General features: G+C 41.8%; 1 protein-coding gene across 6 annotated transcripts in view; it reads right to left on the bottom strand.

The window, feature by feature from the left end:
* LOC137521675 (serine/threonine-protein kinase BRSK2-like) overlaps positions 1–16,489 on the bottom strand; it is a 427,652-nt gene extending 411,163 nt beyond the window's left edge. For 3 of the 6 annotated variants that reach the window (XM_068241267.1, XM_068241271.1, XM_068241272.1), the window contains exon 1: positions 15,362–16,487. In XM_068241267.1, the coding sequence (XP_068097368.1) occupies positions 15,362–15,473 (112 nt within the window). In that variant the 5' untranslated portion in view covers positions 15,474–16,487. Of the gene's footprint in view, positions 1–15,361 lie in introns of all 6 variants that reach the window. The other 3 variants (XM_068241266.1, XM_068241268.1, XM_068241277.1) reach the window with 3 other exon arrangements.
* Positions 16,490–16,908: the final 419 nt, after the last annotated feature.

Raw genomic sequence — 16,908 nt, 5'->3', positions numbered from 1 at the left:
CCCTCATTGTATCACAGAAATAAATAATCATAAACTGTTGAAGCTTTTTGCAGCTAGATTTGTTGTGTAACCGGTTCGGCCTATCTGGACGAGCTTTCTCGTCCAGATAGGCACTGCTGCTTTCCCTGCGTGGTGCGCGCGATCAGGCGCGCACACCCGCCGCCCGCCCCCCGATCAGTGAATGGGAATATAATTCCCATTCACCAATCTAACTTCCCCGCAGAAATACCGACGCTTTCTATCCAGAGAGCGCAGTATTTCTGCCCCCAGGAAACTTCTCCGCAGCATTTTAGTTCCTGGATGCGAGATCGTTCACATCCAGGACTTTTTTCACTGTGGCCATCTTGTGGCCAAATAGTAAACTGCACCCACATACATTTTTAATAAAAAAAAATATTATCTTACATTTAAAATTAGCAGTTTCCCTCTCACACCAAAAATTACCCACATACATTGTTTTATTAAAAAAAATAAAATAAAAAACAACGCAAACAACATAAATAGTTACCCAAGGGTCTCAACTTTTTAAATATGCATGTCAAGAGAATATGTTATTATATTATTTAAAATTATAAGCTTATAAATAGTGATGGACGCAAAGTAAAAAAATGCACCTTTATTTCTAAATGAAATATCGGCACCATAAATTGTGATAGGGACATCGTTTAAACGGTGTAATAACCGGGACAGATGGGCAAATAAAATACATGAGTTTTAATTACGGTAGTGTATATTAATTTCAAACTATAATGGCCAAAACTGAGAAATAATGAATTTTTTTCATTTCTTTCTTAATCTTCCTGTTAAAATGGATTTAGAAAAAAATAAATCTTAGCAAAATGTACTACCCAAAGAAAGCCTAATTAGTGGCGGAAAAAACAAGATATAGATCAATTCATTGTGATAAGTAGCAATAAAGTTATAGGCGAATGAATGAGAGGTGAACGTTGCTCGGATGCATGAGATTTTCGGCACTGCGGTGCTGAACCGGGTAAACTAAACTTTAGATAAGATACATAGAAAAGTTACTTGTTATAGTTAGTTTTTCATCTCGGATCCGCTTTAAATGTAATCTTTCTCTCAAATGAAATTTAGCTAGAATAAATTAAATATAATATGCATATGCTGCACTGCAGCAAGATGTACAGCTTCAGGTTTTCCATTAGCCCACAGCTGCTGCTGAACAGGACCCTCCATTAGCTTCTTCTTCCATCCGCCGAAGCTAAACTACCCCAGCCACACCAAGAAACAAAATAGTAACTGTTTAAATATTCATGAATGATGTGGTCCATGGCTGGGCCCAGTGATGCTGACAAGGAACACACTGCCATTAAATGTATTTATCTAGGCATGTGCTACTGCAGAGCTGTAATGTGCAGCTTTAATGTGACCCTGTAGTGGACGGCTGTAAACATAACCCATAGCTCGAGTGCTTACTTTGAAGCCTACCAATTCAAGAGCACTCCCCTTTGGTAGGGCCAGTTCAAGGTATAATGGGGCCCGCAGGCAAAATGAACCTGCCCCCCCCCCCCCCCCCCTCCACCTGATTTCCCACTTTCCTAAGCCGGCATTAGGGATCCCTTTGTTGATGCCAAATTGCACCCCAGGGACCACGAGAAGGCTGCCTTGCCCCCTCCTCCACATTTCCCACAACTTAACTGTTGTCCACGGGGCCACTCTGCAGAGTCTTCAGCAGCATCTCATCTGTCCCAGTGGGTCACATGTGGCAGAAAACAGGAGGAGAGGGGCCCCTGCGAGGATTAAGATGGGAGTGCACTTAGAGCCATGGACGTCACAGATGAGACTCTACTCTGTCAAAGACCCTGCAGGGGTTCCAGGGGGGCAATCGTAAAGTTAGGGAGGAGACCTGGGGGCCAGCAGCCGGCTCAGGACTCTGGGGCAATTGCCTAAGTTGCCTCTATGGCAGGGCTAGCCCTGTCCTCTGGAACAAAAGGGCTCTCCTAAACACCAGTGGGATCCCACCCATATTTCACAGGACTTCCTCGTAAAAACGTCCAATCATGCCTCCTACTGGCTTTGGCCACACCTCTCTCTCTTGTAGCAGTCCTCTGCCACACCAGTTATGCAAGAGCCAAGCAGCTGTAACAATCAAATTTGGTGTCTTTTATCTGACTTCAGGGAACCCTGGGAATTAGGGGAGCCCCGGCAGTGCAAGAGGAAGTGCTGCTCCGGTGGTAAGGTCGGTCACAAGGGAGAACTAGATTTTTTAATTCATTTTTTTAACTTGCCTTTCACTCCACGATACAACCAAAATTCACACTCAGAAGCTCACCCCCATATTCTTCAATGTATTTAACTTATTGCCAAATATGAAAATGTGTTTTTGAAAAGGCTTTTATCTTTTGGCCCAAAAAACTGGAGTTATGAAAGCAATCATTTTCACTCATCCCAATTGTGTATGAGAATTTGTGTTCTGAATGAAAAGGATTATCAGATCATCCCAGAATCTCCTCTACCTGTGTCGGCGTCACCAACTCTATATGGATTTTTATGAAAAACAGATTTAAGAAAGCAGACGGCTCATAATTTTTATGTGCAAATGATTATAACAATATCAAACTACTCACTGTTTGCAGTGTTATACATCAATGTCAATAAAGGATTTGCATGCAACTTTTTTTGCATAAGTCTAATTAGGGCTTATTGAAAATGTGTGCAATGTCCGTCCTCTTTAGCATGCGACACATTGGTTCACTGCCATGCAAAAGTATTAAAGGAACACTATCTCGAAAAAGTTTAAAGAGGAACTGTAACCATGTATTGAACTTCATCCCAAACAATAGCTGATACCCCCTTTGCCATGAGAAATATTTACTTTTTCTCAAATAGATAATCAACAGGGGTTTGTATGGCTGATATTGTGGTGAAACCCCTCTTACAGTGACAGTTTCCTGTCTGTGAACCATGTTGCATTGTGGGAAATAACAGCTGTTCCCAACTGCCAAGCAACCAGTATATCCCTCTGTGCCCATGTAGATCAATAAAAAAAAAAAAAAACCTTTTAGCCTATCACAATGTTAGTGGGTGTGGTTATAAATAATGGCAGTTGGTGCTGTCTAGTTTTTTTTTTGTTTTTTTTTCGTCTGCCAGTAGTAAAGATGATGACGTGCAGACTGAACAAATTACATGGAGAATAACATTTATTTAGCGCTGCGTAATATGTTGGCGCTTTATAAATACAACAAATAAATAAAATAAATAAATTTATTGATCTCTCTTCCATTTTTTAATTTCTCACATTGATTTATTTTTTCCCCCTTTCCAATAAAGTTCCTCTTTAAAATTTAAAACACATGTGTGTGTGTGTGTGTGTGTATATATATATATATATATATATATATATATATATATATATATATATATATATATATATATATATATATATATATATATATATATATATATATATATATATATATATATACATACATATTTATATGTATAATAGGTAGTAAAATGCTGACAGAACTGACAGGTTTGAAGCCAGTGATGAGCAAAAATGTCAATATGCTTTTCACATTCATTTTGCGAAAATGTTAAATCCGAATTCCAAGCAGAAGATTTTTCACATTTTTTTGTGAATTTTCATGCTAAAAATAAACAAAGTTTTTGCAAATTTTCATCATATTGTGAATATGATGTATTTTCACGAAAATTTTCTCAAAATCGAAAAAGCCATTTTCAATGTGAAAATTACTTTGGTGGAAATTCGCAAGCAACACTGTTTTGGGCTAGCCCATTTCCTCATGGAGGATTCTCAGAATTTTCTTATATTGAAAAAGCACTTACTGAACAACAGTTGCTCAGTCCAATTAACAGAACAGTTAGCAATTAGGAAGGCCAGCTGATTGAAATTCTTATTTCAATTCTCCCCAGGGGGTGCTTTTGTAAAGAATAAAGGAAATGCAAAGACTCCTCCATGAGGAGATGGAATAGTCCAAAACCTGTCTGATCTGTCAGATTTTTTTTTTACCTACTGTCAGTGACAGCAACGAAGGAGAAAAGTAAATTCTTTTGCATTTTAATCTGGGATAAATGTTCTTATAAAGGTGACCACACACAATACAAAAAAATGATGCAATTTTACGGCAATAAAAATAATCAGATTTTCTGGGAAAAAAAACAAAACTTTTTTTTTTCATTCGAGCAAGAAATCCAGTCAGATTTCCCATTTTTATTTGATAAAAGTCGATCGGGAGTGCTGGATATTACTAATCAATTTTTATGAAAATTGAATGGTGTAGGGGAGATTATCAATTTCAATATATATACTCCCAATCAATTTTCTCTGAGATTTCAATAAATCATTTGTTTCATAATTGGGTAAAAATTGAATACACGTGTGCTACATTGGTCAGATTTTTGAAATTTTACAATCAATCTCTAGATTGCAAACTCGCAGGGGCAGGGACCTCCTCCTAGTGTTTCTCATACTGCTGTAATTTTAACATATGCACATGTACCAACTACACATCAACTATGCATGTATTTGTATTTATTCTATTCAATGTCATGACTGTACAGTGTCTTGTATTTCTTATGTATATTTGTTCCCCAATATTTGTTTGTGCTATGTACAGCGCTACGGAAGATGTTGGCGCTATATAAATAAAAAATAATATAATCAATTAGAAAAATTGATTGCTAAGTTCAACTTTCAAGTGAAAATGCCATAGAAAATCATTTTGTAATAAGTCTGTACATTTTTTTTCTAATTTTCGTGGTAAAAAAAATAAAAATGAGTTTTTGTGGTAAAAATAAAGATGTTTTCATGAATTTTTGCCATTTTGCGAAAAAACAAAGTATTTTTGCACAAAATGTTCTGGAAATCGAAAATGTTCTCGAAGTCGAAAAGGACTTTGGAGAAAATTTGTGAGCAACACTGCTTGTGAACGAACTTGTCATTTGATTCTTAGCAATCTTGGTTTCAGGTAGCACTCCTACCAATGTGAGTGTACATGATGGTTTAGTATCAGTGGCGTAGCTAAGGAGCTGTGGGCCCCGATGTAAGTTTTACAATGGGGCCCCCCAAGCACTCTATACATAGCAATTGATATGGCGCACCAAAACCTGCCAATGACAACTACAGTGTCAGAGATGCAAGAAGGGGATGGGGAACAGTTTGATAATGATAACCATTCTTCAAAGTATCTATAGAAGTGATTATTATGAGCACAGGACCAATAGAGAGCTAATACTGTAGTTGAGGGAGGGCCCTTCAGGGCCCCTCTGGCCCAAGGTCCCCGATGCGGTCGCAACCTCTGCAACCCCTATTGCTACGCCCCTGTTTAGTATATTCTACGGCATTGGGCTTACATAACCTGCATTACAGCCCGGCAGTGTCAGGAGATATTTAGCCACGGCAAGTTTCCTTTCATCTAGGTGTACAGCTAGCACAATCTGTAAAATAGCTGAGTTCACATTTATGCAGGGAAACCTTTTCCAATGCATTACAATAGCACATCGTAGGGCGTGATTGGGTTTATTGGCTAAACTGGTTAGTAATTACAGCAGTCACATGAGGCAGGCGTAGCTGGCCTGCACAATGTAGCACTAATTTGGCATGATTAGCCAGAGCAGCAGATTGTGTAGAATGGAGCAGATATAAGTGACTTTTCCTCTGAGGTCTGGGGAGGTTGGTCTCTGTGTCGTCATAGTGTGGTAGCCACAGATATATCCTCCATTACGGCAAACGGACTTCAGAAAAATCAATACTGTTCCTGTTTGACAGAAGGTCACAAACGTAATGAGTGCCAATAAAATAACCACATTGAAGGCAGCCATTCTCAGCCAGCACATTTCTCTAAAAAAATAGATGAATGGTTCCATTTCTGAGATCCATAGTTTAAAGTGGACCTCAACTCAGAACTTCCTCTCTGCTCTAAAAGATAAGCAACGGCATAATAACCTTTAAAGAAAAATATTTCTTTGTTACAGCTGTTACAAATCCTGCAATAAATCTACAGTGTGTCTACTTCCTGCTTTCAAGGAAGCAGACATATTGTTAACATCCTGTGCTTTTAAATGAGCTTATCTGCCTTTTCTGCTGTGGCAGTCAGGTGACACAGGTGAGAGATCAAATTACAACTTGTGATTAGACACAGATGAGTGTAGAATTAAACTCTCTAAATACATACAGGGTGCATTTCTCTATTTTTTTATTCTGTCCGGTGCAAGAGTCCAGGTCCACTTTAAAGCAAATTTAACCATTTTTTCCTAATACTCTTTATCCACCATTAACTAACCTAAGTGTGAACCTTCCACCTTCGAAACTCATCCCACTCAATATTTTAAAGAACTTTAACCAAGGATTGAACTTCATCCCAATGACTAGCTGATACCCCCTTTCCCACAAGAATTCTTATCCAATAGATCATCAAGGGGACGGTATGACAGATATTGTGGTGAAACCCCTCCCAAAGTGTGATGTTATGACCAGGGTCCTGACAGTTTGCTGTCTGTGAGCCATGTTGCATTGTGGGAAATAACGGGTTTTTCCAACTGCCAAGCAAGCAATTTCTACCTCTGTGCATAGAGCTCTCAGTAAAGAACTTTCCGTGCAGATCACCTGGTAGAACTAAAGAGGTCACCACCATTGATAAATTTCATAATGTACTGTAAATCCGAGAGAAGAAAGGTTTTTACAATGGGCAAACACTGATTAAATAATTTATAATAGAATACTAAAAAAAAGAAATTTTATTATGTTATTTTCACTACATTTCCTCTTTAACTTCAGGATCCAATTACTCCGTCATGAAGCTGAGCAGCTACAGACTGAAAGCAGCTGCAATCTGCCATGGCTCTGATTGGCACCAACCAACCCAACTCCTCTACCCCATAACCCTCTCTTGCCATATCCTATGAACCATCATGTCACTAAAACATTGCTAGTCGCCAGTGAATCATGTCACTACATCCAGACAATCCCCCTTCTTCCTACACACACATGGCTGTTGTCAATGGCCTTGAGAGAGGAGATTTGTGGCAGTGACAACTCCCCTCCAATCAGTGGCAAAATGAGCAGTGTGTTGTTCATACTTCTGGCCTCTAGATGGCACTTGTGATACTGCATGATTTCATGGGTTCTATCTATGCTGTTCCAGACTTGTTCATTCCTGTCCTGATTTCTGTATGTACTGAACCCAACAAGGAGGTAAGTGGCACAAGTGTTACAACCCTTCTCAGATGTCTTTGCAGGAGGCAGCTGGGATAAAAGCCCCAGTGTGACATCATTGCTGGATCTTTTGGGTGTCCCCGTGGGTTTGGGAGGAGGCACGTTAATGATAAGGAAGGGGGTGGGACCAAAAGGAAAAACCTTGTAGATGGGCTATAAAAAGTGCATGCACAGTTTCCTAAACTTATGCGATTTCTGTCTCCTTCTAACCTGATATAAGTTAAAAAAAATGTGTACCGGTCCATACAACTACCTACCGATCATCTCTAAACCACTTTTACTTGAAATAAACAGTGCTCAGTAAATGTATATCATAGCTTATGGACACTTTAACTATCAGTAAAAACACTCTTTTTACAGTATATCTGTAACTCCTCTATTATGGAGGCAGCCATATTGAAAATCTACATTCATTCATTCATGTACAGCACGGTGGTGTAGAGATTAGCACTCTCGCCTTGCAGCAATGGGTCTCTGGTTCAAATCCCAGCCAGGGCACTATCTGCAAGGAGTTTGTATATTCCCCCTGTGCCTGTGTGGGTTTCCTCAGGGCACTCTGGTTTCCACCCACATCCCAAAAACACACAGATAAGTTAATTGGCTTCCTCTAAATTGGCCCTAGACTATAATACATATATTACACGATACATACATGCATAGACATATGACTATGGTAGGGATTAGATTGTGAGCTCCTCTGAGGGACAGATAAGTGACAAGACAATATACTCTATACAGCGCTGCTGAAGATGTTGGTGCTATATACAGTAAATACTAATTAAAAATAATAATTAATGATAAGGCAGTAGTAACACAACGTAACAAAAAACTCTCACCACGCATTATGTGACCGTTGCAACACATATAGTGAAGCGTATAATAAGTGAAGAGTATGCTTCACTGCCACTGTTCACACATGTATTATGCGGTAATGCACTGCATTGGGATACTGTAGTTTGTTGGAACGCATCACACTGGAGGCACTCTGAACGTCACACAAGCTTACTGATAAAATGCGACTTTCTACATTAAGATGCCTCCTTACAATGCCCTTCTATGAACGAGGCCTAAAAATTTTTTAAAAATAAAGCTTACAGATCAGCATTTCAAACCACAAAACTACCCTAGAACCAGTGCTGCTGGTAGATGCTAGCATTGCCTCCTACAACGGGCCGCCATCAGAAATGTTTGGGCCCCATACTGAGCAAACCTACTGGGCCCCCCTCTTCCTCATATGCCCCCACATGGCAAATCACAGGCCTGAAAAACACTAAGGTCCATGAATCTGCTTTTCTCACACTCCCATATCGTTGAATGTTCTGCGTATGCTCAGTTTAAGACTATAACTGCAATTGCACAGACCGCTCCCAGCCGTGGTAGTACGATGGAGGAGGTACCTCGCAACCCAGCTGGATTGTGTGGACTTCTCAGGAGCACAGTGGATTAGACCGAAAGGGTATTGAAGGAGCTGATGGACTTTAAGTTAAACTTTTGGTTTACTTTAATCACTAACTGACTAAGGTGACTCCTGGATGAGCCTCCCGAGTCCCGACACCTCTCATCGCATTAATGGGCAGCCCATGTGTGGCATTGTTTGCCGGGCCCCATATTCACTTGGGACCCATACAGCAGTCCCTCCTGTGATGCCCTGAAGGCGGCCCTGCTCCTACACCAGCTGCCTTTTAAACACAAGAATACACATCTCATCTGCGTATGTGTAAGACCAGGGAATTAAACTCTTTTGATATATTATATTTACACACACACATACACAATATAATATTGAAAAAGTGCAGGTGCTCAGCTACATAATCTCAAAAGGCCGCCAATTTTGTGTGTGAAATAGATGAGCCCCTTAGGATTAATGCTGTATATGGAAAACATAATTAATCTCCAAAAATAAATTAAACCTCAGACAGGTAAAAAATATACATATGCATACCTGGGTGCTAGTGGAGGAGAAAAAGGGGCAGGAGAATATTGTTCCCGGTGCAGCCACCAGCATAACACACATTGGGCCTGATGCAATTGTCAGACTCGCCAGTGTTAAAAGCTGGTGAGTCCGATAATCAGGCGACTATAAAGTCGCCTGATCCAATTGCATTTAGCCCTAGACAGGGTGCTAAAAGAACTCGCTTGGGCGATATTATCGCCCAGCAAGTTCCTTACACCCTATCCTATTACACTTTGCATGCCTTCGGGAAGTGATGCTTCCCAGCAGACATGAGCGTTAGCTTAGACCTGCAAAAAGCAGGTCTAAACATGCTAACGCAGGACATCGCCGCTGCATCTGGGGGTCTCCTTTAATAAGGAGACCCCCAGAGCTCCCCGCCGGCCGCCGCTCGTCTCCGCAACCCCCCACAAAGTTACAAAGCTACAAATTGCTTAAATTCCTTACCGCCGCTTTACACTCGCCGGCCGCCGCATCTCGCCGCAAGTCCCCGCTGTGTAATTACAGTGTAGGAGTTACTGTAATTACACTCACTAAGAACAGAGTCCCGGCAAAGCATCTTTGAATTAGCTGCCGGGGCTCCCCATTGGTGCACAGGCTGGACCAATGAAAATGGCTAGATGCGGCGGCCGACGGGTGTAAAGCAGCGGTAAGGAATTTAAGCAATTTGTAACTTTGTGGGGGGTTGCGGAGACGAGCGGCGGCCGGTGGGGAGCTCTGGGGGTCTCCTTATTAAAGGAGACCCCCAGATGCAGCGGCTGAAGATGGCGGCGGATGTTCGGCGGGTTGTGCGCATGTGTGGGGAGCGAGGCCGTGGTGCTGATGGACAGCACCACAGGGTAAACCTCACTCCCCATCGCCCGGTAATAGGGAGCATCGCTCAGGCTTTCGCCTGAGTAATGCTCCCTAACGATCGGCCATTGCATGAGTGAAACTGGCAATAGGATTTGCCGGTAATCCTCGTGCGATGGCAAGGTGATAAGTAGCTCGCATCTGCAAGCTACTTATCACCTGGAATAGCATCAGGCCCATTGTGAACTAAAGACCACTTCTTCAGAGGTCTGAAAAGTTAAATATTGTCACTGCACATTATAGATCTTCACAGGGGAAAAATGTTAACCTATTTAAAGAAGATCTTTTAGGAAGTACACATCACTGTAATGTGCAGCACAATGTGATTGCCAGCTATTGTCTGTAGAGTTTACACTCATTATCTAATTCACAGTATTACATGCTGCATGAAAAGTTGCAGTGTCACCATGAGGACAGTACAGGTAATATCTAGTACCTGGCCTCAGGATAGCTCCCAGTGGGACACCTAAAATGTTTTATCTTACAGGGTGGTCCAAAAAAAGTCCTATGGTATACCTTATTTGAAGTCCACAAACATTTTATAGATTATGCTGGTGGCACTAAGAGGGAAAGATTTTGTTACCTGCAGCTCCGGCCCTGGCTGTCTTCCTTTGAGACAAACAGTACCCTATAGATATAACTAGATTCAAGACGATTCTCTCAGATGACCGTTTCACCAAGAGACAGGTTTGTGAACTTTATTTACTGCTTAATGCTCCCCTTCATTGCTTTAGGTATAACTATGTCCTCAAGTGGGTCTCAGACCTACGCATGGATACACCTTTAGAAGATTGGGAAAGAGCCCGAAGTGTGATTCCGAAATCATCTTTGAACCTCAATATTGTAGAATCAGCCTATAAAGGACTGTTACACTGCCATTGGGAACCTACTGGGTTGAGTCACATATCTGGTCTGGGTTAGGTTTCAGAGGCTGTGGGGTCTTTAGATTACTAAAAAATCTTTAGGTGGAAAAACAGTTAAAAGAGTCCCACAATTTGTACTTTTTGTAACATTTTCTAATTAAGAATCTTACTATGCAGCAGGACATGTAGTAAATGTTGTTATAGTGAAAGCTAATCAGAACATTGCTAGAGCATAGAGATAACAATTTAGATGATATCCAGGGTTACAACAGTTCTGGTCCAGGAGCAGACGACATGTGTGCTTGAAGATGGATCTGCCCAGGTTATCAAGGTGTGGGATCCTTGGTTAAGATGATAGCTACTGGGTAAGGTGTGAGGTGGGTGGGGATGTGGCCCATCCCTGAGGCTCTGGGTGATTCCACAACTTTCCCTACTTTCTTTCCTAAAAGGCGCTCAAAAGTAGATACAGCTTTGGACAAGGATTATTTACCTGAGAAAGTGGCTTGAGCCCATGAAATGCATTGTTTTTGTTCTTATTAATAAAACTGTCTAAACTTTGAACACAGTCATCATCCAAGGTAAGCTCACAGTTACCTCACTTTTCAGCAGATTTTAATTTTGAGTGAGAGACAGGAGAGGTCTCTGATTACTGTGGGCTACGATGGATGAGGTGAGAGACGTGCTGCCACTGTTTTAATGTATACACGAGAGAGCAGAAAAAGACACAGGGGAGCGGAGGACACAAGCAGGGCAGAGGACAGAAGGGGGACACATGAGGACACATACAGTAGGGGAGACATCAGGACACATAGGGGACACAGGAGGACACATAGAGGACACAGGAGGACACATAAGAAAGACATGGGGGATACAGGAGGACACATGGGAGACACAAGGAGGACACATGGGAGGGACACAAGGAGGACACATGGGAGGGACACAAGGAGGACACATGGGAGACACAAGGAGGACACAAGGAGGACACATGGGTGACACAAGAAGTACAAGAGGGACACAATAATTGGAGGAGAACATCTACAAGAGGCCCCTGGACCATGGACTCACCAGGTTTAGTTTCTTTTTTCTCTGTTTTTTGTCCTCTAAACCTAGGTGCGTCTTATAGTCCAAAGCATCTTATAGAAAAATATGGTAATTTATGATGCTGATTAACACAACTGTTTTAATAATTTGATCAATTTTGGGTTTGTTTGGTCTTCAAACTGAACATCATGCAAGCATGCAACCAGTATGTGAACTCTACATACATGTATTTTGCATTGTAGATGCATCGGCCAGAACTGGTTTATTGTTGGAAGATAAGTCTGCAGAACCAATGTCCGTATAAGACAGCAGTGGCCATAAAAGCATGTACATGCTTTGTGCAGAGCTGGCCTTACGTATTTCATCAGGAGAACATAATGATTAGCAAAGAACTTCATTCCCAGGATCCCAGGTGATTGTCAAGTCTTCAGCAAGACAGGCCACACTGGAACATGCCTGGATAACAGTGTTACTCATGTCTATGAGAACTCACAAGAAAGCCCATAACCAGCTCGATACAGGTGATAGATTCATAGTTTTAATTTCCTGGCTATGATCACATATAAGTAGGAAGTGATCACAGCCAATCAGGGCCCACAAATCTATCACCTAATCAAACTGATCACATCCTTCTCCATGAGTTCCGGCCCACACAAGCTTCTTTACTGGATAGGTCATACTTATAGAGCAACTGAAGTGAGAGGGATATGGAGGCTGTTATACTTATTTCCTTGTAAGCAATACCAGTTGCCAGGCAGTCCTGCTGACCCTCTGTCTCTAATAAGTTTAAACAGAGACCCTGAACATGAATATGCAGATCAGATTATTTCTGACATTATTGTCAGATTGGACAAGATTAGCTGCATGCTTGTTTCTGGTGGCATTCAGACACTGCTGCAGCTAAATATATCAGCAGGGCTGCCAAGCAACTGGTATTGTTTAAAAGGAAATAAATATGGCAGCCTCCATATTACTCTCGCTTTGGTTGTCCTTTAACCTAAAGATGGCAAATTTTTTCCTGAATTTGCTTTTTTGACCAAACACGGTGATGATAATCTGATGTCTGTGGGTACCTTGATATCATGCTTATACAATGACCTTGACTTTACAATGTTCTGAGAAGAACCATTTATCTGCAAGCTATGGTGTTACATAGGATCTTTTATACAACTAGTTCCCTTACCATAGCCACTTTCTCTTTTGTGTATATCTTTTTGGTATGGTTATCAACTAACAGCATCACATTTTTCAGTCTTGTCCTTTCCATGGTTTCTTTGCAGCAATGTTTCTAGGCTAGTCCTTGGAATTGAACAGGGTTGGCCATGAAATGATGAGCCAATTGGAAACACTGGTGTACAAAATCCCTTCAAACTGTGGCAAGCATGGCATGCAAAGAGTGCAGCATCAGGAATTGCCTTAGCTTCCTGTCTGTGGCATTATGGGACATTTAAATTTTACTATTAATATTGGGATAAGCAGACCGTAAAGCTATGAGCGATCATCTCAATCCTAAGGCCTATCCCGAACGTGACCTGATCGGTAACCTTACTGAGGCCTGTCTAGGAACTGACCTTTACTTCTGCTATCAGTGGGCTCTTCTCATTCGGTTCACTCTATGCTAACCCTACCCAAGATCACTGAAACACCTTCCCAGCCATACTGCGAACATTTCAATAGTCGTTTCCCCATCTACTAGAATATATGCATTTTGCCATCGCTATGCAAGCCTCTCCCATGACTGCTTTGCCCTGCATGTAAATGCTGCATTATAGCACAAAGTCATTCAACTCTGAAACCATCCCATATGGGCCACAAGCGACTCTCCGCCTACAAAAGACCACCTCTGACCCGAAAACCAATATAACATCTTCTTCCGCATGATATACGACATTCATATCATTATTGTCCTGTAAGCACAAATGCCAATATGTAATACAGTGCCGGTAATTTACACTGGCGTATGGTAGAGAGATTTCTTACGAAGACAGCCCACATCTCTGTACCATGAAGATAGGCAGCAATCTAGTTCTAAACAAAAGTGTTTTTTCCAATTTCCTGTGAGCCTGTAGAGAATAAGAGAACCCGTCTCCATGCAGGGAAACCTTATTACAGGCTGAAGGGGAGTGTGCTAGTGAGCTGCTGATTTGTTGATGATTACAAATTATATGAAACGTCAGCACTGTTTGAGGCTACAGCCAGTGCACTATATATCTATATATCTATATATCTATACTATATATATATATATATATATACAGGTGATAGAGTTACATCTTATTGGATTATTACATCTCAGGCTATTATCCTGAGATCAGTACTGCAGAGGGACCGCTATAGGCTGCAGGTCCCTGGAGCAAGACACTGATGTACAGTATAATGCAGTTCCCTAGAGCAAGATCCCATATATAATGCAGGTCTATACAGCTGAGGGGGGCTAATGAATTATTTACATTCATTTAAGCCAGAGCCTTATACAATCCTGGAAGGCATAACACAGCCTTAACTCAACAGTACTAAATTATTATTAAAAAAAGGCATATATGAGTTTATTATATGACAGATCCTTACTGTAAAAAAAAGTCTGTTAAAGACATCAAAGGAAGCACTTTGCAAAAGTATAAATGTGAAGCGTAATAAAGTCACATCCACACTAGAGAGGGTAGCTGATGTAGATGTCATCACTAATTACAAGATAATGTTATAGGGGGCATCCTCAGGAAAGGTCCCTAGCAACACAAGTCATGACAGTCTCTGGGGCACTCATGGGAGGCAAGAATCTTCTCTAAAACAGTATACAACCGTCCAATGACTGTCAGTGACAGAATGGACCCTTCGTAGGATCACATCACAAGATAGAATCTCCTATCACAGCTGGATGGGAGATAGAGAGGGGATACAGTCCTGCTATGACATAATGATCTATCCCATCATAGATCAGCAGCATTGCATCACAGCTCCTACTCCATTGCCTCCCAGGCAGGACTTATGCAATAGACCATAATGAGAATTCACCAGTAAAGTGTCACGCTTAATTTCGCACCAAGAACACATGTAAAAGTCTAGCAAAAGATTAGAGATTCATTTGTATTATGCTCTGTCATATTCTAATCCTTGCATACTAATCGGCAGACCTAGCCTGCAGCTTTTCCGGATAGGCTGAGAGATTTAGTGCTTCCTTATCAAGGACCAGCCTGGGAAAAAAAATTACACACATAAGAGTCCCAGTCTAGATGGAGGTTCCCCTCAAAGGCTTCAATTAGCAGCAACACAGGGGTTACACATGTTCCTTGGTCATCATCAGCCACTCCATCCCCACCACCGTTCTCCGCATAGGTCTCCAGCCAGCACTGCAAATCTGACATCACCAAGGGCAACCAGGCAAAGCAAAAACCAAACACCACCGGCACATTGAAAGAGATACAAAATTATCTTTAAGTAGTAAGAATGAAGGCCTACCTGTCTGTCCTTTGCCAAGTGTCTTTTCCAGCCTGTAGGGTCCAACGTATTGGGCATGTTGCTGCTGTTGCTGGTACGGGTGAATTCCACCAGCCTCCTTACCACTGGACATGGTTCCTGAATATGACCCCTCTTTTTTTATTTAAAAAAAGGCCTGTCCTCTCCCAGGCTAGAACAAAAGAGCAGGGGAAGAAAGACAGTGCAGTGGATGTACTGTCCTCTTCCCTGCCACTGTTCTTCAAGGGTCCCCCCTTGTATTTCTTTTTCCTTGTAATTTTGTACTATGGGTTCTCTTCTTTTTTTTTCTTTTTTTAATGGGGGGGTAGAAGGGGGAAATTGATCTGTGCTCCTCTTTGCTGATGCATCCAAGGGGGAGGGGGGAGTGGGGAGAGAGGAAGGGGGAGGGTGGAGGGGATGCTACACTCCTGGTACCAGCATCATCAGGAGGAAGGCAGCCCTGACTACTGCTGGATGCAGATCCGGATCTTGATGCTGCTGCTGCTGTTTTTGCTGATATATTCTGGCCCCCTCCTTACAGGCTTTTCTTCAGTAATCTCTCTGTCTCTCCCTCCTCTGCAATGTGCAGGCTCCTCTCTCTCTTCCTCTCTCTCTCCCTCTCTCTCTCTCTCTCCTTACATCAGCATCCGGGGATTCAGTGACAGCTACAATTAGTTTAACCCTTCCCTGCAATGGCTCTCCTGTGCTCCACTCCCCACCTCCACCCACATACACACTCACTCATCCACACACACATACACACACACAGTCCCTGCAGCCTGCTGGGGAGGCACCAGCTGTAGTCACACACAGGCAGACAGTACAGTGGAAGCGAATGGCAGCCAGGGGGAGGGGTGAAGACCTCAGAAATTAGTTTAGGTTATTAGCCATTCACAATCTGAAAGCAACTGGGAGTTTTGAATCGCTAAAGCGCCTGTAAAGATGGGGATGGTTACTAAGTGTACTGGAATAATACCCATCTACGGGAGATTAGGACGACGAGGGGTTAGCTCCGCATTTATTATTCAGTAAAGACCTTTGAATGCGTCTGTAGAAGCGTGTCGTCACTGCTACCCATCCGGCTACGTGAAGCCGTGATTTATCCAGGAGGGTGACTGATGACATTAATTACTCCGAGTAGCCTCAGGTAATAAATGAAGCCTACCGTTGTTAAAAAAAGGGAGGTAATCTAATAACGGAACATTATATCGCAGGCCTGTGTGATTATCAGCATTACCAATGATCTGCCCCAATGACCAAACGGCAGCAGAGAAGGTCTTTGCTGAACAGAGGCATTGATTTAAAAGACCACTATCCTGAAGTTGCACGATTTAAAATAAATATAAGAGGCACATTTCTCCCAGAGTAAAATGCACTATAAATTAATTTTGTCCTATGTCGCTGTAACTAACAATAGGTAGTAAAAATCAAATAGATCTGACAGGTTTTTGGACTAGTCCATCTCCTCATGGAGAGTCACAGTATTTACAGTACATAAGCAATCCTGGATAGTGTACTGGATAAGGGCACCGCCTTTGACATGGGAGACC

The sequence above is a fragment of the Hyperolius riggenbachi genome, chromosome 6, assembly GCF_040937935.1.
Source record: "Hyperolius riggenbachi isolate aHypRig1 chromosome 6, aHypRig1.pri, whole genome shotgun sequence".
Classification (NCBI taxonomy): domain Eukaryota; kingdom Metazoa; phylum Chordata; class Amphibia; order Anura; family Hyperoliidae; genus Hyperolius; species Hyperolius riggenbachi.
The sequence above is the reverse complement of the archived record's forward strand: the minus strand, read 5'-3'. Positions and strand labels throughout refer to the sequence as shown.